This window comes from Molothrus ater, chromosome 23, assembly GCF_012460135.2.
Source record: "Molothrus ater isolate BHLD 08-10-18 breed brown headed cowbird chromosome 23, BPBGC_Mater_1.1, whole genome shotgun sequence".
Lineage (NCBI taxonomy): Eukaryota > Metazoa > Chordata > Aves > Passeriformes > Icteridae > Molothrus > Molothrus ater.
This window is the reverse complement of record NC_050500.2, coordinates 173,327-198,273: the sequence shown is the minus strand read 5'-3', so window position 1 is coordinate 198,273 and position 24,947 is coordinate 173,327. Positions and strand designations below refer to the sequence as shown.

The window sequence follows — 24,947 nt, the reverse complement described above, 5'->3', positions numbered from 1 at the left end:
TAGGGAGAAGTGCATCCTTAACGTGTTTTTCCTGGAGAAAGTTCTGGTTTGGGGACTGCAGGGTGTTGGGTTTATCTCAAATTTTGAGGTTTTGAATCCGTGATGGAAACACAAAGGGAAAAGGGGGGGGAAGAGAGGAAAATTAGGGTGAGGGAAAAAAAAAAAAAAGGCAATTTTGGAAAAATATTCCCTAAAAACGCTACGGAAAAAATCCTGACATTAAATACAGACCAACTGTATTGAATAAAAATTGCACTAGTCCTCTGGGCACATCAATAATAAGAATAAATTAAATACTTAAACAATTCCACTGATTAAAAAAGACAGCACAAAACCCATAACAAAAGAACATAAAACCCCCCAAAATACTGTCAGGTAGGAAAAGTGCACCAAGTTGCTTTTATACATTGAATCTAAATATTTAAAGTACCAATACAATGTTAAATAAATCCATTGTCTTGCAAGATGCTGCTTTTTGCATCGATATTTACATTTTTTTCCAACTTCATGTACTTCAGCAGTGAGTCTGAGCTTCCAGGGTGCAGCCTGGCCAGGATTGGTGGCCAGAATTCCCAGAAAAAGTGAAATAAAATGACCCAAAAAATGGAAGCTGTGGTTTCTCCTCAGTTCTCAAAAGGATCAGTCGGGTTTTGAACTCCTCCTAAAAAAGCTGGGAAAAGCAGGGGGGGGGTTGAAAATCAGTTTGGAGTTGCTGTACAGGTTAAAAAATTCAAATAATTCAAATTATGGCCATGCTGAAATCCACAAGCAGAGCAGAGTGTGAAATTCGAAAAGTGGTGAAAAATGGTGGAAATTCTCCTTTGCTCTCAAGAGTGAAGAAATTCTCCTTTTTTCTCAAATGTGAAAATTCTTCACTCTCAAATATGAAAATTCTCTTCCACTCTCAAGAATGAAGAAATTCTCCTTTTTCTCAAATGGTGAAAATTCTCTTTGCTCTCAAGTGGTGAAAATTTTCAACTCTCAAATGTGAGAATTCTCCTCCACTCTCAAATGGTTAAAACTCTCCACTCTCAAATGTGAAATTCTCCTTTTTTCTTAAATGTGAAAATTCTCCTTTGCTCTCAAATGGTGAAAACTCTCTTCCACTCTCAAGAATGAAGAAATTATTTTTTCTCAAATGAAGAAAATTCTCCTCCACTCTCAAAAGTGAAAATTCTCTTTTCTCTCCAGAGCTTGGAAGGACCCTGAGGGATTTGCACGGCCCGAGGGGGAATCAGCACCAGGAGCTGCCCCAGGATGGGGCTGGGGAGGGAATTCCCTGCGGGATGGGCCAGCCCCAGGCCGGGGTCAGAGCAGGGATCTGGGGCGTCCTGCGGGAGCCAGGCTGGAGCCCAGGGCGGATCCGGGAGCAGGATCAGCTCCCAGCCCCATCCTAACTGGGCCAGGAGCAGCCAGGACTGGGATCCAAAATCCAGACGGATCCTGCCCCCAAATCCTGCCCCCAAATCCTGGTGCCAACTGCAGCTGGGGACATCGGCAAAGTCTCCAAGCTCCATCCAGGATTCCAGAGCCCCCTGAGCTCCATAAACCCTCCCAGGACAGGGTGAGACAGCAGCAAAGCGCTCCAAGGAGAGCCACGCTCCCTCACTGCAGCTGAGAGAGGAAAAAAAAGGAGAAAACCACAAAAATTCTGCAGCTTCTCAGAGCTGGGGAGCTCCAAAGCTGCTGAGATGCTCCAGCACGAGGCGGGAGCACGGAGGGGATTCCTGCAGGTGGAATTGTCCCCCATGGAGACCTGCAGGGAACAGGGAGGGCAAAGGCTCCATCCCTGGGTGGGATTAGAAGAAGATTGGATGTGGTTTGCTTGGGCTGCTGGGGCTTGGGGTGGGCTTGATGGGCTTGAACTTGACTTCCAGCCTGGGGATCTGGGACAATGGGATCTGGGTAATGGGATCTGGGATTCTGTGAAATTGCACCGAGCAGCTGGTGCTGGTTCCCCTCCCTGCCCCGAGCCCATCGCCAGCGACAGGGATCAGTGCTGCTGCTTCTGGGAATTCCAGTGGGGCTGGAACCCTGCTGGGAATCCTGCAGGATGGGAATCCTTCCAGGAATGCTGCAGGATGGGAATCCTCCTGGGAATTGCAGTGGGATGGGAGCAGGGCAGCGATGGCTTTGGGCAGCCCAGCAGCCAGGGCAGCAGTCGAGGGGAGTGTGGCTGGTTCAGTCCTGAGAGCAGCGACAGGTGAGGAGCTGGAGATCCTGAATCCCGATCCCAATCCCGATCCTGCTGGGCCTCCGGAGCATCCCTGCCCCAAATCCAGCCTGGAGGGCACCTCGGGGCCCTCCCTGGGCAGAGCAGGCTCCACGCCACCATCCCTGCCAGAATTCCAAGCCAGTTCTTCAGGCACAGCTGTGTCTGCTCCTGGTGTTGGTGGCTCTCTCCTGGTCACAGAAGGTTTTTCCTTTGCTTCTCTTTTTGAATTTTTTTTCCTTTTTTTTTTTTTTTTTTTTTTGTTGTTGTTGTTGTTGCTGTTTTTTTAACCTCTAAGCTCATCTCCCACACTTCCCACACACTCCATCCCACGGGCCACAATCCCACAATCTGTGGTCATACCCTGGGGAGGTTCCTACTCCAAAGAAAAACCCTCAAAAAAAAAAATTAAAAAAATCAACCATCCAGTAGTCAAGCATGAGAACTCAAAGCCCACAAGGTAAAACCCCCTGAGGGCAGCTCAGCCCTCGGGGTGTGCAGGCATCACAACCGGACCAACCAGCAGGGAAAACACCGAATATCCAAGGGTGGGGCTGACGGGGACCCGCCCGGCTCCGGGCCGGCCGCGGGCACCGGGCTGTCCCTAACACTCATCGATGTTGAGGCTGATGAACTCCTGGATGCATTTCCTGTACTGCAGCTCCGTGGGGCTGTTGCTGGGGTACTGCCCGGGCTGCCCCAGGGGCCCCTCTGCCTCCCGCATCTCCTCGTTCATCCGCGCCAGCCGCAGCCTGCGGGGACGGCAGGGAGGCTTCGTTATTCCTGCCCCTGCTGGTTCTCGGCGTTTCCCAGCGTTTCCCAGCGTTTCCCTGCTCCCAGGCAGCAGTTCCTGGTGTTCCCACTATTCCCCAATGTTTCCCAGTCTCTCCCAGTCCCCAGGCAGCGGTTCCTGGTGTTCCCAGTACTTCCCAGTGTTGCCCAGTCCCCAGGCAGTGTTTCCCAGTAGTTCCCCATGTCTCCCAATGCCTCCCAGTGTTTTCCAGCGTTTCCTGGTCTCCGGGCAGTGTCTCCCAGTATTTCCCAGTGTTTCCCAGTATTTCCCAGTGTCTCCCGGCATTCCCCAATGTTTCCCAGTATTCCCCAGCCCTCCCGGTGGCACTCACAGGGTGACGATGTCGGCGTTGGCCGCGCTCACCGCGATGCTCAGCGGGTCCTGCCCGTCCCCGTCCGGGGTGTCCTGGGTGGCCCCGCGCTTCAGGAACAGGCACACCTGCCTGGGGAGGGAATGAAACAATTCCTGAATTCCCAAATTGCCAAATCCCAGCCCCACGCTTCAGGAACAGGCACATCTGCCTGAGGGACAGGGGGCTTCAGGAAAGGAATTCCAGAGGCACAGAATTCCAGCTCATCATCCTTATCCCAGGTGCTCCAACCTGCCCTTGGGCACTTCCAGGGATGGGGCAGCCTGAAATCCTCAGGGAATTCCATCCCAGTCACAAATTCCCTGGGAATTCCATCCCAGCCCCTCCCCAGGGAAAAGCTCCCACCCCAATCTCCCACCTCACCCCGCCCCGTGCCAGCCCCGAGCTGCTGCCAACGCCCCAAAATCCGCATTTTCCAGCTGGATTCCCCCAGATCCTGAGGTTTTGCACTCTCCAGGTGGGAATTCCCTGCAGGAAGCAGGGATGGGGGGCACTCACCCGGTGTGGATGGGTGGGTGGATGGATGGGTGGAAGGGTGGGTGGCACTCACCCGGTGTGCCCCAGGTAGGTGGCAGGGATGGATGGGTGGATGGGTGGGTGGATGGGTGGATGGGTGGGTGGATGGATGGATGGATGGGTGGGTGGATGGGTGGAAGGGGGGCACTCACCCGGTGTGCCCCAGGTAGGTGGCGTGGTGTAGCGGCGCCCGGCCCCGCGCGTCCCTCTGGTTCACATCGGCCCCGTTCTGCAGCAAGAACTCACAGGCCAGCAGGGAGCCCTGGAAACAGGGGAAAATGGGGGGAAAAATGGGAATTTCCACTCAGTTCAGCCAGATTGGACAATTCCCAAAGGGAATTCCCACATCAATTCAGCCAGACTGGACAATTCCCAAAGAATTTCCAATCAATTCACACAGACGGGACAATGCTTGAGCTCCAAAGAAGGAATTTCCACCTCAGTTCACCCAGACCCAATTCCCAAAGGGAATTCCCACACCAGACCGGACAATTCCCAGAGGGAATTCCCACTCCATTTCACCCAAACTGGACAGCTCCCATGCTCCAGTCCCCCTCCCCACGTCCCCTCACGCCGCTGACAGCCTGCATCGGGGGGTTCTGCCCTTGTCGCACCCCACATCCCCAGCCCCCGGGGACCCTCACCCCACTGACAGCCTGCATCAGGGGGGTTTTGCCCTCGTCCTCCTCGTTGGCCCAGTTGACATCGGCGCCGTGGGCCAGGGCAGCGGCCAGCAGGGGCAGGTTCCGGCTCCGGGCGGCCCGGGACAGAACCAGCCCCGCCGGCACCTCCCGAACCTCCTCCAGGTCCGACACCTCCTGCTCCAGCTCCGCCTCCCCGCTGGAGTCATCCGACACCTCACACTCTGCTGGGACGAGAGGGGAAGGGGAAAAACAGGGGGAAAACGGGGAGAAAAGGGAAAAGAAGAGGGGTGGAAAGGGGAGAGCAAAGGGAGAGGAAAGGGAGAGCAAAGGGGGAAAAGTCAGCCCAAAGCATCTCACTGCATTTTGGATGGTCCCCATGCCATGTGGTCACCCACGCTGTCTAAGGGAAGCTGGGCCTGGCATTGCTTGTGGAGTTCTGCCTTTATCTGGGGGAAATTCCAGGAGAAAATAGAGAACCCTGCAGTGGGTTGGAAGGGTTCCCAAAATTCATTGTATTATCCCAGGGTGCTCCAACCTGCCCTTGAGCACTTCCAGGGATGGGGCAGCTTCTCTGGGAAACCCACCCCAGCCCCTCCCCATGCTCACAAGGAAGAACTCCCTCCCCAAAACCCCCAAGCTCCTTCCCCAAAACCCCTTCTAACCCTGCCCTCCAGCAGGACTCAGGTTCGATAGAAAAGTTCTGTTTTCCCAATCAACTCCTCAAAACCCCTCAGCCTTGACTCTGTCAAAAGCTCCACCCGAGAAGGTTCTGGATAATGCCCTCAGCCCTTCCAAGTGCCACCCCCCGTGTGCCACCCACCTTCCTCGGTGACGCTGTCCACCACGGAGCCGAACACGAGCGCGTCGCCGCTGCCGTCCGTGCTCCCGCCCAGGCCACTGTCACTGCTCAGACCTGCGGGGCCAACAGGACACAAACCACGGCCACCTGAACACCCAGCCCACAGCCAGGCCTGCCTGGGCTGCTCCTCCTCCAGGAGAAAGCGTCAGAGAATCCACAGCACCCATCCACAGCAATCACCGCACCCATCCACAGAATTCATCCACAGAAATCCATCAAGACCATTGACCCAACCCCTCAACTCAACCCTGGCAGAACTGGGAGGGAAGGGAGGGGCTTCATAAGAACCTTTGTAAGAATCCAAAATACCAGAAATTTCTGACCAAAGTGATCCCAGAGTTCTGAGAGCAAGCAGAACCTTCCTAAGAACCCAAAATGCCATAAAATTCTGACCAAACTCATCCCAGAGCAGCCAGAACCTTCCTAAGAACCCAAAATGTCACAGATTTTTAACCTTTTAAAGCTGCCTCTGAGCAGCCAGAGCCCTTCCTAGGCACAGCCTCGCTTGCAGAGGTAAAACCAAAATCCATTAAAAATAAAAATAAAGATCTGTTGTAGAGCACTTACTGCGAGGGCCGGAGCCGGCGCCGGTGTCGAAGTAGGAGAAGAGGGAGTCCAGCTCGTCGGGGCAGAACAGAGAATCCCGGCGGAATTTCCTCTCCAGGGTGGCTGCTGCTTCCCAGGGAAATTCAGAATTAATGGCCAGCAGGGAGAGCGTTCCCAGCTGGGGCTGCACACCCAGAGCCACAGCTGTGGGCACATGGCCCAAAACGGAACAAGGCTCTGGCCAGAGTCATCCCAGAACAGCCAGAACCCTCCTAAGAGCCCAAAATATCACAAATTTCTTAACAAAGTAATTTTGCACCAAGTGCTTTAATGTCATATCATTTATCAGCTACCCTTGTGTAGCTTATATATAAATAGTGATAAATTATATACATATTAGTTTATATATGTATATTAATCAGTAGTTTATATACATATCAGTATGTATATAAGATACAGTTTATATGTATTTTATATATATATATACACACAAACAGTAGTGAGATCTAGGTCAGCCTTTACAAGGTATCACTTTCATGAATTTATTTTTTCACTAAATTTCATATATACATATATGTAATCATTTTATTAATAAATTACTTTTCCCCAGTTCCTGCCGGTATTTCCTGCATGTCCCCCGTGTTTGATGAGCAGTTCCCTCATGGTTCCCCAGTTCCTGCCGGTATTTCCTGCATGTCCCCCATGTTTGATGAGCAGTTCCCTCATGGTTCCCCAGTTCCTGCTGGTATTTCCTGCATGTCCCCAAGGTTTGATGAGCAGTTCCCTCATGGTTCCCCGGTTCCTGCCGGTATTTCCTGCATGTCCCCCGTGTTTGATGAGCAGTTCCCCCATGGTTCCCCGGTTCCTGCCGGTATTTCCTGCATGTCCCCCGTGTTTGATGAGCAGTTCCCCCATGGTTCCCCAGTTCCTGCCGGTATTTCCTGCATGTCCCCCGTGTTTGATGAGCAGTTCCCTCATGGTTCCCCGGTTCCTGCTGGTATTTCCTGCATGTCCCCCGTGTTTGATGAGCAGTTCCCTCATGGTTCCCCAGTTCCTGCCGGTATTTCCTGCATGTCCCCCGTGTTTGATGAGCAGTTCCCTCATGGTTCCCCAGTTCCTGCCGGTATTTCCTGAATGTCCCCCGTGTTTGATGAGCAGTTCCCCCATGGTTCCCCACCTGAGGCCAGCATGGCGGGGCAGGCGCTCCCCGGTTCCTGCCGGTATTTCCTGCGCGCCGCGGGCGCCCGGGAGCCGCTGCTGTGCCTCTGGCACTTCTTGACGCACCAGCGGCGCCGCTTGGGCTCGGCCTCGGCCAGCGCCTCCCCGCCCAGCAGCTTCTTCAGGAACTTCTTCTCCACGTACTTCACCTTGATCCAGGCCTCCTTGTCCTGCCTGAGGGGGGGCAGCACAGAAACAGCAATTTAGGGGATTTGGACATAAGTGTTTTGTCCACCTGAAGCCTAAAATTTCTGTTTCTTGAACTCAAAAATGAGTTTGGCGTTTGCAGCCCAACAGCTCCTTCAGGAACTTCTCCATGTACTTCACCTTGATCCAGGCCTCCTTGTCCTGCCTGAGGAAGGGCAGCACAGAAATGGCAATTTAGGGGATTTGGGAAAACGCATGAGGGGATGGAGCAGCTGCTGCACTGGGGTTTTTTGGTCCATCTGAAGCCTAATATTTTTATTTCCAGGACTTTAAAATGAGGCATTTGCAGCCCTCTGAGGGAAATGGGTTTGCCCAAAGCAGTCATGAGGGGATGGAGCTGCTGCTCTGGGGTGTTTTGTCCACTTGAGGTTAAAATTCCTACTTCTCCAACTTTAAAATGAGGCATTTTGAGGTCTCTGGACTTGCCTTTCCAGAGACAACTGGCAAGCAGCAATGAGAAAATGGAGCTGCTGCTCTGGGGTGTTTTGTCCACCTGAGTTCTAAAATTCCAGTTTCTCAAATTTCAAAATGAGTTTTGCATTTGCAGATCTCTGAGGGAACTGGGTTTGCCCAAAGCAGCCATGAGGGGATGGAGCTGCTGCTCTGGGGTGTTTTGTCCACCTGAGGTCTAAAATTCCTATTTCTGAAATTTCAAAATGAGTTTTGAAGTTCAGGTTTTCCCTGAACCTGCCTTTTCCACAGATTTTGGGCTCACCTGGAGCTCCCTGCTGTTGGTTTCTTCAGCCCCAGCTCCTCGCACTGCGCCTCGTAAATCTGGTTCATGGTGCTGTTGCCCAGCTCACACATCAGCTGGAAGTGAAATTCAGGGAGGGAATTAAAGGTTCAGAGGAGGAATTCTCCCCTTTTCCAGTGTTTCTCCCTGGAAAAATCCAGCACTCACTTTCAGCAGCTCTGGCTCCCAGGAATCCAGCGTGAGGGATCGGACCTTGGAGCAGTGAACACCCAGGCTCCTGTTCAGGCAAGAGGGAGAAAATCCAGAAATTATTACCATCCCACAAGCCCACCATTTCCCTAACGAGCTCTGAATTATGTCTCTGCAATTCCGGCTCCACCACTTTTCCTGGATTCCTGCACCCCATCCCGGGCCATTTTTCCCTGGGATCCTGCCCTCCATCCCTGCCATTTTCCCCTGTGATTTTCCCCAGGAATCTTGCCCTCCATCCCAGCCCATTTCTCTGGGATTTTCTCCAGGATCCTGCCCTCCATCCCAGCCCACCTCCCCCACGATTTCCCCGGATCCCAGCAGCACCTGTGGATGCCGGAGCACTCAATGCAGAGCAGGATGCCCAGGTTGATGCTGGCCCAGCGGGGATCCGGCTGCCCGCAGTCACAGCACTGCTCGTTCCCAGGGATGCTCTGCACCCTCTGCAGGATCGGCTCCCCCTTCCCGCCCCGCTCCCGCGAATCCGTGGCCGAGTCGATGCTGCTGGTGGAGGGGGAGGCTGTTCTGTCCAGCCTCTGCAGGGAAAAGCAAAAGATCAGGAGATGAACACCTGGGGGAGAGCAAACTCGGCTTGGTTTGGAGTGGCTCTAAAGGAGGAGGATGATACCTTCGTGTTGGATTAAATTTTTTTTTGATTTAGAGATGGGGCAACTGAGAGGTGTTTTAAAAATCTCTGACTGTTCTGTCTGGCCTCTGCAGGGAAAAGCTATAAATTAGGAGATTAACACCTCCAAAAAATCAGGAGATTAACACCTCCAGCACACCTGGAGAAGAGCAAACTCAGCTTAGTTTGATGCCTTGGAGTGGCTCTAAAGTGGCTCTGAGCTTCATATTATGGGATGGTGAGCTCTGTGCACAGAGCAGGGAGACAAAACAATTCCTGCTCCAGCTGGGGACCAAGGACAAATGATCCAAATCTCAGCCCAGGAGCACAAACAGCGTGGGCTGGAGAGAGAAAAACAAGGATGGGACTGCAGGGGCTAAAGCTGGAATGGGACAATTCACTCCAAGATGCAGATGGAGCAGAACTTGTAAAAGTGAGAGACCCCATGAGTGGCTGAATATTTTGGGACCATTTTGGTTCATCTTGGGTGCAGCCCTGGCTGGGCTGTTGTGCTGCCCAAGGTGGATCCATTGAGGAGATCCTTTTAATAAATCATTTCATTAAATGATATAAAATTTATAAATATATAAATAAATCATATTTAAAATTACATTAAAAATAGATAAAAATAAATAAATAAATTAAATTAGATAAAAATAGATTTAAAAATTAGATAGATAAATTAGATAAATAAATTAGATAAAAATTATCTATTTTTCAATATATTGTTCTATATTAGATCCTTTTAATAAATCCCTGCCTTTTATCTCTGTCCAGCCCCTGTTGTAGCTCAGCCCTCCCAAGGCAGCAGGAGCTGGGGTTCGCAGGGCTCACCTCGATGTAGAAGCAGTCGGGGCTCTCGCGGTAGGCGGAGGCGATGCTGGCTTGCACAGCCTGGATCCAGGCCTGGCGCAGCTTCTCCGAGTCAGCCTGCAGCATGCAGCTCCTGGGAACGGGGTGGGGAGAGCCAAAAACACCGCCAGGGCTTGGGGTGAGGCTGGTCCTCCTCATCCTCCGCACCAGAATTGCGGTGCGGCAAAAATTTACCCCGTAAGGTTGGGGTGTTCCCATCCCAAATCCTCCAGGCAAAAATTTACCCCGTAAGGTTGGGGTGATCCCATCCCAAATCCTCCAGGCAAAAATTTACCACCTAAGGTTGAGCTGTTCCCACTCCGAAGCTTCCAGGTAAAAATTTACCCCACAAGGTTGGGCTGTTCCCACTCCGAAGCTTCCAGGTAAAAATTTACCCCACAAGGTTGGGCTGTTCCCACTCCGAAGCTTCCAGGTAAAAATTAACCCCCACAAACTTGGGGTGTTCCCTCTTCTACCCCTTCAGGCAAAAATTAACCCCAGAAAGTTGGACAGCCAAAACCATTCCCACTCCAAACTTTCCAACCAAAATTTACCCCATAAGGTTGGGGCTGCTCCCACCCCAAACCTTCTAGGCAAGAATTAACCCCACAAGATTGGAGCTTTTTCCCAGCCCAAAGTTTCCAGGTGAAAATGACCCCCACAAGGTTGGGCAGCCAGAGGTGCTCCCAGTCCAACCCAGGGATCCTTGGGGAGCCCCAAACTCACTTGGTGGGGGACACGACCTCGAAGCAGAACCTCCTCTCGATGTCCTCGCAGGGTTTGACCGTGCAGAGCCTCAGGTCCTCCACCACCACGGTCAGCACGTCCTGGGGACACAGCGGGGCCTGGAGGGGCTTGGGGGCTCCCTGGGGCTGGGGCACAACTGCCCAGACCCTTCAAACTCTTTCCCAAATCCTCCAAATTCCTTCCCAAAACTTCCAAAGTCCCTCCTGCCCAAACCCTGCAAATTCCTTCCCAAAACCTCCAAACTTCCTTCTTCCCAAAACCTCCAAAATTCTTCCCAAATCTTCCAAACTCTCTCCTGCCTCAAACCCCCCAAACTCCTGCCCCAACCCCCCAAAATAATTACTTAATAAGTAATTATTTCATAAATAAAAATATTTAATAAATAATAATGTAATGAATAATTATTTAATACAGAATTACTTAATAAATATTATTTAATAAATCTTTGCTGCCTTTTTCCTGGAGCACACTCATGGCCTTGCTGTCCCAAATCCCTGCTCCTCCCACCCCACTCCTCCCCAGCCAAGCAATTTGTTAATGAACTGACTAAATAATTAATCAATTAATTAAGCACTTGGTTCATCCCCTGCTGTCACCTGGGGCAGCTTCACTGACCTTTAGCTTCTTCTGGTAGACCAGCTGGCTGTTCTGGATGGAGAACCACCTCCTGAGGGGGGACAGACACACGGACAGACATCAGCACCTCCCCATTAAAAATTCCAATTTTCATTAGGCTTTGAAATAAATCAGGTAAATAAAACAAATAAATTAAATAATTAATTAAATGCTTTAATGGACTGTTAATGCACAGAAATTGCCTTTATTTGCATGGAAAAAAAATTAATTAATTTTAAAAAATAAATTAATCCTGTAAGATTGAGGAGTTTCCTTTCCAAAAGGGTTTGGAATTAGAGTATTTTGAAGGGGTTGGGTAAGGCAGGGAAGAGTGCAGAGCCTCAGCCCCAAGATCAGGTGAAATCTGAATTATATAAGCTAATTGGAATAATGTTAATTATTAATATTAATATATTTATAATTAATTAATTATATTAAGTATATTTAATTTAATTAATTATATAAATATAAATACAAATATTTATTTAATTGTTAAAATTAATGTTTCAATTAATTGGAGAAGTTATTTGGAATAATTTCTCGCCTGTTCCAGGTTTTGAAGGCGTTGCTGGCTCTCTTGAACAGGTACCCCTCCATCACCACCCCGTTGGGGGCATCCACGTTGAATTCCACCTTGGAGTCGTCGTAGGAGAAATCCTGGGGAGAGGGAAGGGACTCAGAATGACAGGACCCAGGGGAGCAGGGCGGAGAGGGGTTAATAAACAGGAAAAAGGGAGAAATCTGCCAAAACGCCAAAGTTTGGGACAGGATTCTGACAGAATCCATGGGATCAGCGTGGAGATGGATTAATAGAACAGGAAAAGGCACAAATCTGCCAAAATCCCAAAGTTTGGGACAGGGTTTGTGACTCTGAGAGGATCTCTGGGATCAGGGTGGAGATACTTTAATAAACTATGAAAAAGGGACAAATTTGCCAAAATCCCAAAGTTTTGCACAGGATTTCTGGGATCAGGGTGAAGATCCAGGTGGGAACTCACCTGCAGGAGGGTCTGCAGGGCCAGGCAGCAACGCAGGGAGAAGAGGAGGGAAAGAAAAATAAATTAATTAATTTAATTTATTATTATTAACAGTGATTCATTATTCATTCCCAACCTTCAGGCTGGGAATCATTGCCAAGGGTGGAAAATCTGAGATGCCTCAGATTCTATTGTGAGAGTAAAAAGAAATTTATTCTATTTAAATTCTGCCTTTTTATTTTTTTAATTTTGACTTGAATCGAATTAAATGTCGGATTTAAATTTAAATTTGAAAAAAGAAAAAGGCAGGAAAATCAGGAAAATCCTGAATTTGAGGCAGCCACAAGGCTCTCAGGGATATCCACAAAAATCAGAAAAATCAGGAAAATCCTGAATTTGAGGCATCTGGAGCTGCCCAACAGCCACGAGGGACATCCAGAAAAGTCAGGAAAATCCAGAATTTCCAGGAAACTCAAGAATCTGGGGCTCACCCTCTGCTGGATCAGGGCGTGCTTGTGCTCCATCTCCCTCTTCTCCACGGCTGAGTCGATCACCAGCTGGTCCAGCTGGGAAAACCAACAGGGGAAAATCAGGATGGAGATGGAGGGGATGGGGGGTGAGGACAGAGATATCCTGGGCCCAAAGCACCAAAAAGGGGGAAAAGGGGGAAAAATGGAAAAAAGGGGGGGGAAAGGAGGGGAAAAGGAGGCAAGAAAATGCCAAAAAGGAGGGGGGAAAGGAGAGAAAAAGGAGGGGAAAAGAGGCAAGAAAAAGGCAAAAAAAAGGGGCAAAAAGGAGGCAAGGAAGAGGGAAAAAGGAGGGGGAAAAGAGGGGGAAAAGGAGGCAAAAAGGAGCGGGGAAAGGAGAGAGAAAGGAGAGAGAAAGGGTCAAGAAAGGGGAAAGGAGGGAAAAGGGGCACAAAGGAGGGCAAATGCCGGGTGTGGGTGGGCCCCGCTCCTGCAGCCCCCGGGCATTCCCTGCTGGCTGCGGGGGCACGAAAGGGGAGCCCCAAACCCGTCGGGTGCAGCAGAGCCCAGCCCCCCTCACCTCGGTGGCCAATTTCTTCATGTAGGGGTCGAGCTCGTGCAGGAGGCTGTAACCCTGCTGGAAAAAGGTGAACTGGGCGTGCATGAAGGACAGCATCTGGGGAGAGAACAACAGGTCTGCTATTGACACATCGATAGAACGCACACCAATACAGCTGTATCGCACATTGGTATATGTATGTATCATTTATAAATGAATACACAATATAAAATATATTACTGTATCTATATTTCATATTATTATTTATTCATTTCTATATACTTTATAAAGGAATATAGAATATAGAGTATTAATATAAAATATCTTTTATATAGATATATAATATATTATTTACATATTTAAATATAATCTCTAGATAAATATTGGGACTGGGAATCCTGGAATTTTGGTAAAGTTGAAGTTTAGAATGAAATTGAAGATTTGGTTTGAGACCTTTTTTTGTACAACATCTGGGGAGAGAAACAACAGCTGCATCAGGGCAAGGGTGAAAAACCCTCATCCTTTTTTCCCCACAGAAAAATTAGGTTTTAACTCTTTCTTTTTTCCCAAAGCAATTTATCCCTTTTCTCCTTCCTTCCACCTCACTGTGGGCACAAATCAGCATTTCCTGGGGCAGAGCAAAAATCCCTAAACCCTTTCCCCCTCCCAAATAATTTATTTTTACTTTCTTTAATTTTTCTTTCTTAATTCTTCGTTTTTTACTTCCCCCAAGCAATTTATCCCTTTTCTCCTTCCTTGCACTCTGCTGTGGGCACAAAGAAGGGAAAGCAGCACCTGAAAATCCCCAAAATTGGATTTTCTCCCTGAGGAGCAGCCAGGGCTCCTCTCCTGCAGCTCTTACCGCGTCCAGGATCTCGAATTTCTTCTTGGCCTGCAGCACGTTGATCTGGGGAAAAAAATCAAAATATTCCTCTCAGCACCAGCAGCAAACCCAGCCTGGGAACCTCCAAACCCACTGGAAAATCAATCCCAAATTATTCCTGAATAATTCCAGTGCAAAGTGCCTCTAAGGTGGGTTTTGGTGAGCTCCAGGTAGGATTAAAAGGTGCAATAAATGCACCTTTCTCACCTGGTTAAAATCACTGCAGGGGAAACTTTTATTCTTTTCTCTTACTGAGATCAAATAATTTATTGAAAGGATGTTATGATAATTTATATAATTAATTTATATATATGTATATATGTAATAGATATAAAACACATTAGATATAGATATACAATATATTATTTTTTATATACAATTGCCATATAAATATATAATATATAATAAATCCTATATATAGCGTATATAAATACATTAAATATATATTTTATATTTATATATAAACATACATAATATATTAATATAAAAATTACTATATATAGATATAGAATGTATTATTGTATATTTAAATGTAATCTCTACATAAATATATAATATCTAATAGAAAACAATAGATTGAAATAGATAATTTCTATATAACTTTTATATAATTTATCTATATAATTATAAATTTTATATAATCTATTGAAATGATTTATGAAAAGTTTCTCCTCAATGGATCCACCTTGGGCAGCACAAGAGCCCAGCCAGGGTTGCACCCAAGATGAACCAAAATGGTCCCAAAATGAACCCAAGATGAACCAAAATAGTCCCAAAAAATGGATGATGGGTCACAAAATTATAAGTTTTAGTCCATTTGCATTTTGGAGTGAATTGTCCCATTCCAGCTTTAGCCCATGCAGTCCCATCCTTGTTTTTCTCCCTCCAGCCCATGGGGTTTGTGCTCCTGGGCTGAGATTTGGATCATTTGTCCTTGGTCCCCAGCTGGAGCAGGAATTGTTTTGTCTCCCTGCTCACCATGCCCTGATGTGAACCCAGAGCCGCACACCAAACCTGAAGAACAGAACATTTAAACCCCGAGGTTGCAGAGAGCAAAGTGCCCCCACCTGCAGCACGTAGTCCAGGGCCAGGTGCCTGAAGCATTTCCTGGTGATGCTCAGGGTGCCCGTGGCCTCCTCCACCTCGTGCGGTTTGTGCCGCGGCGCCTGCGCGTTCTTCACCAGCGAGATCTCCATGTCCTCCCGCACCTTGTCAAACTGCTTCTTGGTCTCCTTGAACTTCCTCACGTCACTGGGGCCACGCACGGGCAGAAATCAGGGTTGGAAGGGGAGAATAAAACGTGGAAAGGGGACAAGTGAGGCTGTGGCCACACCAAACCTCAGGATCCTGAGCAGGATCCCAGCTCAGCCCAGCGTGTCCATTCCAGCTTCAGTCAAGTCTTTCTTTAGAGAGTTGGGAATTATATTTTTTTTAATTTTTATTTTTATTACTATTTTTGGGGTTATTTTATGGTTATTTTTGGGTTTATTTTATATTATTGGGATCTGAACTTTGAGGTGTTTATCCTGCAGGATCAGCCCTGCACATGGATTTTGGGATGGGTTTGGCCTGCAGGGATCTGAACTTTGGGACGGGTTTGGCCTGGAGGATCAGCCCTGCAGATTTTGGGATGTTCATCCTGCAGGATCAGCCCTGCAGGGAGGTTCTGGTTCTGCCCCCTGCACTCCCAGGACAGGTGGAATGGGAAGCTCAGGGAGCTGAAAATCCAAGGGGAAGGACAAACAGTAAATAAACACTCACTCTTTGACAAAATTGTGCAGCTGCTGCCGGACCGACCTCTGGGCCTGGTCAAACAGGATCTGGAAGAGAGAAAAGGGGAAAAAATATCAATTATTTTGAAAAAGGGGGAAAAAATCTGCCCCCAAAAGGTTTTTACCAGCCAAAATCCTCCTCAGGGCTCTGTGTGTCCTCCCTCTGCTTCCAAAAGGAAGGAAAAAAAATTCTGGAGTGCAAGATTTTGGTGAATTCTCTTCCTTTTTTTGTCACCCTTGCAGGACCTCTGTTTGTGGCAAACACAGGGGACATCAGCAATGCCACCAGCACCCAAGGGGACAGGAGGAGGCAGCTCCTTACCATGTGGTAATTGATCATTTCCTGCAGGCTGTCCCCAAATTTATCCAGGCACTCCTGAAAAAAATGAAATAAAATTAAATACAATAATAAAAATATAATAAAATACAATACAGGAACAGGGGGAAAACCCATCCCAGGAAAGGACAGGGATAAAATCCCATAAAATAATCCCATAAAATACAAAAAAATACAGGGACAGGGATAAAATCCCAGCCCAGGAAGACAGGGATAAAATCCCATAAAATAATCCCGTAAAATACAATACAATATAATACAATAAAATAAAATACAATAAATGAAATAAAATATGATAAAAAATAAAATAAAGAAAATAAAGAAAATAAAATAAAAATTTAAAAATTTAAAAATAAAAATAAAAATAAAATAAGGGGAGCTGGCAGTGAAGAGAAGCAGTTGCCCCTCATTGCCAGAGCTGAGGGGAGGCTCAGGAAGGCTCTGAGGAGCCCCTGCTCCTTGCCAGGGACAGTTTTGAGCCCTTGGAGCCTTTCCTGGCAGTGCAGAGCTGAGCTCCACGTGTGCAGCTCTGTGTGGGCTGCTCACCTCCCAGTCCCTGCTGCTCACTGACCCACATTGCACAGCCTGCAGAGCTCGGCTTGAGTGGATCTCACTCTGATCTCCCTCCAGAGTTCATCTTGAGTGAATCTCAGCCTTACCTTTCACCCAATCTCCTTTTAAATGGATCTCACCTGACCTCCCTCCAAATCCCATTTTAAATGGATCTCACTGTGACCTTCCACCCTGGTGTTATCAGACTCTCTGCATCCCTCCAAACACAAATCTCATTTTGAGTGGATCTCGCTCGCTCTGATTTCCCACCAAATCTCATTTTCAGCGGCTGCTTAAGCAGCGTGAGGGGCTTGGATTTGTGATCCATTCCCAGCAGCAGAGATTTGAGCATCCCCCATGCCCCCGATCAGGAACTGGAGCAGCCCCAGCCGCCCGGGCTCACCGAGATCATCTGGTCCTTCCTGCACTGCTGGGACAGGTCCCTGACGCCGCTGACGAAATGTTTGTTGGTGGTGATGTAAACCTTGCCAGCCTCCAGCATGCCACTGCACAGCTTCACCAGCTGGGGACACACGCAGGGACACAGGGACAGGGACATGGGGATACACACAGGGACATGGGGACACACACAGGGACATGGGGACAGGGACAGGGACACGGGGACACGGGGACACACACAGGGACATGGGAACACGGACACGGGGACATGGGGACACACACAGGGACATGGGGACAGGGACAGGGACATGGGAACACACACAGGGACACGGGGACATGGGGACACACACAGGGACATGGGGACACGGACACGGGGACATGGGGACACACACAGGGACACGGGGACAGGGACAGGGACATGGGGACACACACAGGGACACGGGGACACAGGGACAGGGACATGGGGATACACACAGGGACATGGGGACAGGGACAGGGACATGGGAACACACACAGGGACATGGGAACACACACAGGGACACGGGGACAGGGACATGGGGACACACACAGGGACACGGGGACAGGGACACAGGGACATGGGGACACACACAGGGACATGGGGAGAGGGACAGGGACATGGGGACACGGGGACACGGGGACACACACAGGGACATGGGAACACACACAGGGACATGGGGACACACACAGGGACATGGGGACACAGGGACATGGGGACAGGGACAGGGACACGGGGACACGGACATGGGGACACACACAGGGACACGGGGACACAGGGACAGGGACATGGGGATACACACAGGGACATGGGGACAGGGACAGGGACATGGGAACACACACAGGGACATGGGAACACACACAGGGACACGGGGACAGGGACATGGGGACACACACAGGGACACGGGGACAGGGACACAGGGACATGGGGACACACACAGGGACATGGGGAGAGGGACAGGGACATGGGGACACGGGGACACGGGGACACACACAGGGACATGGGAACACACACAGGGACACGGGGACATGGGGACACACACAGGGACATGGGAACACACACAGGGACATGGGGACACACACAGGGACATGGGAACACACACAGGGACATGGGGACGGGGACACGGGGACACACACAGGGACACAAGCACAGGGACACGGACATGGCTCAGCACCAGGTTTGAACCAGCCTGGCTTTGTCCCACACCCTGGGTAAAATCCCAGCCCAGGACAGGGACAGGGACAAAATCCCATCCCAGGATAGGACAGGGATAAAATCTCATCCTGGGATAGGGGGAAAATCCCACCCCAGGACAGGGGTAAAATCCCAGCCCAGGAAAGGACAGGGGGAAAATCCCATTCCAAGATAGGGTTAAAATCCCAGGCAGGAAAGGACAGGGGGAAAATCCCATTCCAAGATAGGGTTAAAATCCCAGGCAGGAAAGGACAGGGAAAAAAACCCAGCCCAGGTTAGGACAGGTATACAAATCCCACCCCAGGACAGGGATAAAATCCTGCCCAGGAAACGACATGGAAAATCCTAGCCCAGGAAAAGCAGGGATAAAATCCCAGCCCAGGAAATGACAGGGGTAAAATTCCAAAATTCCAACCCAGGAAGGGACAGACTGCCTGGAGCTCCTGTCCCAGCTCAGAGGAGCCCTGGGGACAAGCCTGAGGTGCTAAACATCAATTTATGAGCTGGAAAAGGGCTCAGATTTTAGGGAACACCTGGAGGGACCCCATTCCTGAGCAGGGGCTCCACCAGCCCCCTCAGGCCATGAACTGCCCTCACCTTGTCCAGCTTGGCCTCGATCTCCACCACGTCCGTTTCCACCTCATCGATGGTTGCCCTGCGACACAGCAGCAAGGAGGGATCGTTAATTAGCAGCAAGGAATCGTTAACTGGCGGCTTTGGTGATTGGGTGGGAGGCCAGGAAGGGGTGAGGGAGGATCAGAGGGGCTGAGGGACTCGCTATTCCCACTGGGATGGCGGGGCTGAATCCCTCAGGAATCAAGTCCAGGGCTGGGAAAAGAGATGGAGATGATCCAGATGATTCCAGGGCTGGGAAGACACCCCCAGCAAATTCATTTAGTGGCATTGTTCTGTTAATTAGCAGCAGTGCTAATTGACACAGGGATAAGCATTGTTCCATCCAGCCCCACCAGGCACAAATTCCTCATTCCAGCACCACCAAATCCCATTCCAGGCTGTCTGAAGTGCTGAATTATGACCTTTAAACCTCAGGAACCACCCCTGAGACCCACACAGAGCAGCCCTTGGGCCTCTGAACACCGAAAAGCTCCTCCACACACGTGGGGCTGTGCTTGGATAGGGATAAATCCACTCCAGGATTTTGGGGTCTGCTCCTTTTCCACGTCAGCGGGCAGATGTGACAGCGAGGAGCTGTCGCAGCCCAGCTGCAAAGGTCACCAGGCCTCCCTCTCCGAGGCAAACATGACATCAGCCACTTGCAGGAGGCATTCCCAGACTCAGGAATGTGCTCCTGGAATGATTTCTGGGAGGGCAGAGGGCAGCAAACCCTGCAGAGCTGAGGGTGTTCCCTGGCAGAGCACTCAGAGGGCGATTTCTTTAACCACACACCTGGGAATGTGGTCAAACCTCACACCACCAAGGGCTTGAAATCCTAATTTTAGTCAGGGAGCTTCACAGGTTTGTGGGATCAGGATTTAAAAGGTTGGTTCGTGAAATATTCCACACAAAGTTGGAAAAATCCCAACCCTGAGCATGTGCCAGCTCCAGGGATGGGATTTGGAAGGACATGAACTGGTCCTGCTCTCAGGAAAAGGACAGGACACCCTCAATCCTCACAATTCCTGCAGGAACCATCAGGATTTGTGTCTCAGGCTCTGGGTGTCTTCATCCCAGGAATATTCTCCAGTAAAAAAATGCTGGGTTGCCCCTTTTTGTCCTTCCTAAACGCCCTCCAAACCCCCTGGAAAATGAAATCCAGGCTGGAGCTCAGTGCCCAGGGCTCTGGCCACCACCAGCCCTTGGAAAACATGGAAAACGCAGCCAAAAAACAACAACAAAAAGGGAGTTTTTCCATGAAATAACAAACCAAAGAAATATAAAATAAAGAAACAGCAGCTCTCCCACACTGCTCTGTCTCCCACACACAAACAGCAGCGTGGCTGTGCCCGGGGGCAAAGCTTTGGAAAGAAAAGGAATCGTTAAAAAGGCTCTTTTCAGGTTTTTTTTCCCTCTCTCTCAGCTATTTTTGGTGCCTGGGTTTGGGGCTCGTGTGCCTTCATGCATCTGCTGCCAGATTCAATTTTTCCACTCGGTTTCCTCGTGCTGCTGATAGCTGGGCACAAAAAGCAGCTGGAAAAGAGGGAAGAGCTGGATTTCCTGGGAATCATTTTCTTTCCAGGGAAGCAGGAGCAGCCATTGTGGAATCTGCAATCCAGGCAGCAGATTTCCTGTCTGTAATTTAATATAATTCTATCATTTATTCATTTATGTTCATCTTTATTCATCTATTCTATGATTTATTCATCTATAATTTACTGCCTATTTTTATCCCAGCCCATGGATAAATTTGGGCTCTGTGGAGGAGGGAGATGTTTTTGGGGCTGGGGAACACAAGGTGCAAAAAAATGGAGCTTTTTATTTGGTATGGGCTTGATGGAAAAGGTTCCAAAGAGTTTGAATGCAAGGGCAGAGATCCCAGGGATTTATTTGGTTGTAAAGGAGATCCAGGAAGCAAAGAAAATGACATTTATCCAGCATTTTTCAGGTACTTTTATACCCTAAGGAAGCTCTTGGGGAGAGAAGCTGCAAGTAGAAAGCAAAAAGATCCCAAATTCAATCCCAAATCCTCCCACACAACTGGCTCTGCTGCTCAGGGATTTTTCTTTCTGCGTCTCAGGGCCTGATCAACCCCTGATTTCCCACCCTTCAAGGGCACACCATGCCCAAGTCCATCCCTGGGGTTTTGGGGTTTAAAATGTCCTTTTCCTTCTCACTGATACAATTCCACAGCACTGGATTTTTGGGGGTTAAAAATATAAATTTCCTTCTCACTGGTTCAATTCCACAGCACTGGATTTTTGGGGGTTAAAATGTTCTTTTCCTGCTCATTGATGCAATTCCAGAACATTGGACTTTTGGGGTTTAAAACGTCCTTTTCCTGCTGACTGAAGGAACTGCAGATCCCACAGATCCTGCTTCCCTTGAGGAATCCCAGTTTCACTGCTGACGAGCTGAGGCTGTGCCAGCTCCACTCCCCAGTTTCCATCCTCCCACTGCTCCGGCGTGTCAGGGATGAGAGGCAGAGTTACACAAGCAGCCTGGGGACCCGGGATGACTCCTCAGGGAGGAGGAAACGCCACCTCAGCACCAGCCCGAGGAATCTGGGAGTGGGAATCCACCTCTGCTCCTCACCATTCCCATTCTATCCTGGAAATCCCATCCCATCCCCATTTCCACTCCCATCCCATCCTATAAATCCCATCCCATCCCTATTCCCATCCAGTCCCATCCCTTCCCATTCCCATTCCATCCCCATTCCCATTCCCATCCCATTTGTGCCTCCTGAGCAAATCCCAGGGCCTCTCAGCCTCTCCCAGCTGCAGGAACCCAACTCAGCCAAGAACCGAATCTTTTCACCCAAAAATGATTTGAATCAAGCTCTGTCCCAATTCTGCTCCATCCTGGAGGAATCTGGGAATGAGAATCCATTCCCATCCCATGGATCCCATCCCATGGATCCCATCCCATGGATCCCGTCCCATCCCATCTGTGCCTCCTGAACAAACCCCAGCCATGCTCAGCCCAGCCAAGAAGTGAATCTTTTCACCCCAAAATGAACATTTGAATAATTAGAATCAAGCTCTGTCCCCAGGGCTGGCCAAGAACTGGCTCTTTTCACCCCAAAAAGCTGTGAATGGAGCTCTGTGCCAGAACTGGCTCCTTTCACCCCAAAAAGCTGTGAATGGAGCTCTGTGCCAGAACTGGCTCTTTTCACCCCAAAAAGCTGTGAATGGAGCTCTGTGCCAGAACTGGCTCCTTTCACCCCAAAAAGCTGTGAATGGAGCTCTGTGCCAGAACTGGCTCCTTTCACCCCAAAAAGCTGTGAATGGAGCTCTGTGCCAGAACTGGCTCTTTTCACCCCAAAAAGCTGTGAATGGAGCTCTGTCCCAGCCTGAGCCTGTCCTGGCCCCGTGCCCCGAGCGCTTCCTGCTGCTCTCCCTTCCTGCTGAAGCCCTGCCAGGATTTTTTCCTTTTTCTTTTTGCAAAACAATCCCTGGCCTCCCCCCAAGCCCTTCCCGCTGCCAGACGAGGCTGAGCTCCCTCAGAGATCCCCGCAGCCCTCTGTGCATTTGGGTTGGCTCAGAAATGGCAAAAATCATCCAAAATGTGGCAAAAATCCCGCCAGGAATGGTTTTATAGCCCCAGAGATAATGAGCTGTGAGTTCGTTATGGCTGCAGTTCCAGCCAGGATCAGCTGCATCCTAAAGGGATCCAGGGAAAGGATCACTGGGAAAGGGATCCACGGGAAATTGTGCCAAAAAATAGAAAATTAGGCAAAAAATGATGCAGGAAATTAGGTTAAAAAATACAAAATTAGGCAAAAATTTATGCAGGAAACTATGAAGAAAATTAGGCAGAAAATTATGCAGAAAAATAGAAAATTATATAGAAAATTAGGCCAAAAAATGATGCAGGGAAATTATGATGAAAATTAGGCAGAAAATTATGCCGAGAAATCGAATGTTAGGCAAAAAGTTACGCAGAAAAATAGAAAATTATATAGAAAATTAGGCCAAAATTTATAATGAAAATTAGGCAGAAAATTACTCAGAAAAATAGAAAATTACATAGAAAATTGGGCCAAAAATCATGCAGGAAATTTTGAAGAAAATTATAAAGAAAATTAGGCCAGAAAATTATTATGAAAATTAGGCAGAAAATTATGCTGAAAAATAGAAAATTAGGCCAAAAATTGTGCAGGAAAATAGAAAATTATATAAAAAATTATGCCAAAATTTAGAAAATTAGACCAAAAATGATACATAAAGCCTCTCTCAGCCACCATCTAAAAATCATCCCGGAGATCTCCCCTTCCCCAGCTGCCCCAGAGCAGCTCCAGGTCCAAGTGAGCTCATCCCAGTGGGATCCCCGCCAGCTCCCAGAGCAGAGATCCCTGCAGCAGGAGCAGGAATGCTTCCAGAAGCTTCCCTCCCTCTTCCTGCACCTCTGCCAGCTCCAGCTCCCGCTGATCTCTGCCTCTCCCACCCTAAAATCTGCACAAAAGCCTCTCCTATCTGGAAAGGAGGGGTTTGGAGCTCCCCTGAGCTGTTCCAGCTGTTCCCAGCTGTTCCCAGCTGCCAAATCTCTCCCCTTTTGGATGGATCATAAATCAGGAGTGTCACAGAGCAGAGATTTGGTGATGTCAACACCTGAGTAAGGAATTCCTAAAAAACCCTTTCCGGAATGAATTCAGAGGGGAATAAACTCCACTGAGTGAGAAATTCCTAAAAAAAATAAAAATTCCGGATTGAATTCAGGGGGAATAAACCCCAGTGGGTGAGGAATTCCTAAAAATCCCTTCCAGGAGGAATTCAGAGGGGAATAAACCCCAGTGGGTGAGGAATTCCTAAAAAATAAAAGCCTTCCAGAAGGAATTTAGAGGGAATAAAGTCTAAATTTTATATCCTCACTGAGTGAGAAATTCCCAAAGATCCCTTCCCGCAGGAACTGGGAGGGGAATCCTTTCCCTTTCCTCGTTCCTTTCCTCCCATCCATGGCAGTGTCACCATGACAACAGCTCCATGGTGACAGTATCCATGGCAGCCCATCCCGACCAGGCCCTGCTGAATTCCAGGGATTTTTCCTCCTGGGAGAGCCCAGGGCACAGCCACAGGTGTGTGAGGGTAAGGAGGGGAAATTCGGGATAACCCTGGGAGTTTGAAGAGAAAAGAAACGGGGAATTGAGATCCTGGAGTGGAAATCTGGGATTCCCATCCTGCTCCCTCCTCTCACCATCCGTGCCAAGCTCCTGAGAAAGCTCAGATCCCCTGTCCCGCTGTCATTTACCCCCTTCTATCCCTGCCCCCATAAAATTTATCCCATTTTCCCCCTGTCCCCATGCCATTTATTCCCTTTTACCCCATCCTCATTTCATTTAACCCTTTTACTCCATCCTCATCCCATTTATCCCCCTTTTACCCCTGTCCCATCCCATCCCATCCCATCCCATCCCATCCCATCCCATCCCATCCCATCCCATCCCATCCCACCCCATCCCTGCTGGCCGTGCCGTGCCCTCGGTGCCCCCGGTGCCACCCTGGGGGTGTGGGCAGCTCTCTGGGCACCCAGGGATGGACGGATGGATGGACAGACGGATTTAGTCCAGCCCTGCTGTGCTGACGAGGCAGCTCCAGACTGAGCCTGACCCAGATTGCAGCGGCTCTGCTGGAAATGCTGCATGAGCTGCTCCAGCTCAGCTGCCTCTCCCTCTTCTCTTCCTCTTTTCTCTTCTTTTCCTCTTTTCCCACTGCCTCTCCATCTTTGTTCTTTTCCCCCTTTGCTCTTCTTTTTCCTATTTTCTTTTCCCTCTTTTCCTGCTGCCTCTCCCTGTGCTCTCCTTTTTCTCTTTTCCCCCTTTTCTCTTGTTTTCCCCTTTCCCCGTGGCCTGGAGCTGCCTGGGCAGGGGGACAATGCCCTCCCTTGTGGCAGCCACCACAGCAGCTCCCTGTGAGCCCTCACTGGGGCTCTGTTCCCTCCCCACAGTTCTGCTCTGTGGCACTCCCCGATCCCTGCCAAGGCTGGGCCTGGCTTCCAATTATCCCCTTACCCCACTGCCCACTGTCCAT

General features: G+C 49.3%; 1 protein-coding gene across 1 annotated transcript; it reads right to left on the bottom strand.

Annotated features, from left to right (window-relative positions):
• ACAP3 (ArfGAP with coiled-coil, ankyrin repeat and PH domains 3) lies at nucleotides 1–24,947 on the bottom strand. The gene is made up of 25 exons (XM_036404791.1): nucleotides 24,929–24,947; nucleotides 21,154–21,202; nucleotides 18,901–18,958; nucleotides 17,098–17,217; nucleotides 16,128–16,181; nucleotides 15,795–15,853; nucleotides 15,101–15,284; nucleotides 14,013–14,057; nucleotides 13,172–13,267; nucleotides 12,616–12,690; nucleotides 12,146–12,157; nucleotides 11,692–11,804; nucleotides 11,148–11,199; nucleotides 10,512–10,612; nucleotides 9,768–9,879; nucleotides 8,636–8,844; nucleotides 8,267–8,336; nucleotides 8,081–8,175; nucleotides 7,118–7,332; nucleotides 5,962–6,066; nucleotides 5,356–5,448; nucleotides 4,536–4,756; nucleotides 4,044–4,153; nucleotides 3,337–3,447; nucleotides 1–2,964 (listed from the first exon to the last, which is right to left on the bottom strand). The coding sequence occupies exons 1-25, from the start codon at nucleotides 24,945–24,947 to the stop codon at nucleotides 2,817–2,819; spliced, it is 2,526 nt and encodes an 841-aa protein (XP_036260684.1). The 3' UTR covers nucleotides 1–2,816.

Bases quoted from the DNA above. Each gene is read 5' to 3' on its own strand.
- ACAP3 (XM_036404791.1), bottom strand. The intron at 13,268-14,012 runs GTAAGAGCTGCA...TTCTCTCCCCAG, and splicing joins AATTCGAGATCCTGGACGCG to ATGCTGTCCTTCATGCACGC. The intron at 8,845-9,767 runs GTGAGCCCTGCG...TTTTCCCTGCAG, and splicing joins CCGACTGCTTCTACATCGAG to AGGCTGGACAGAACAGCCTC.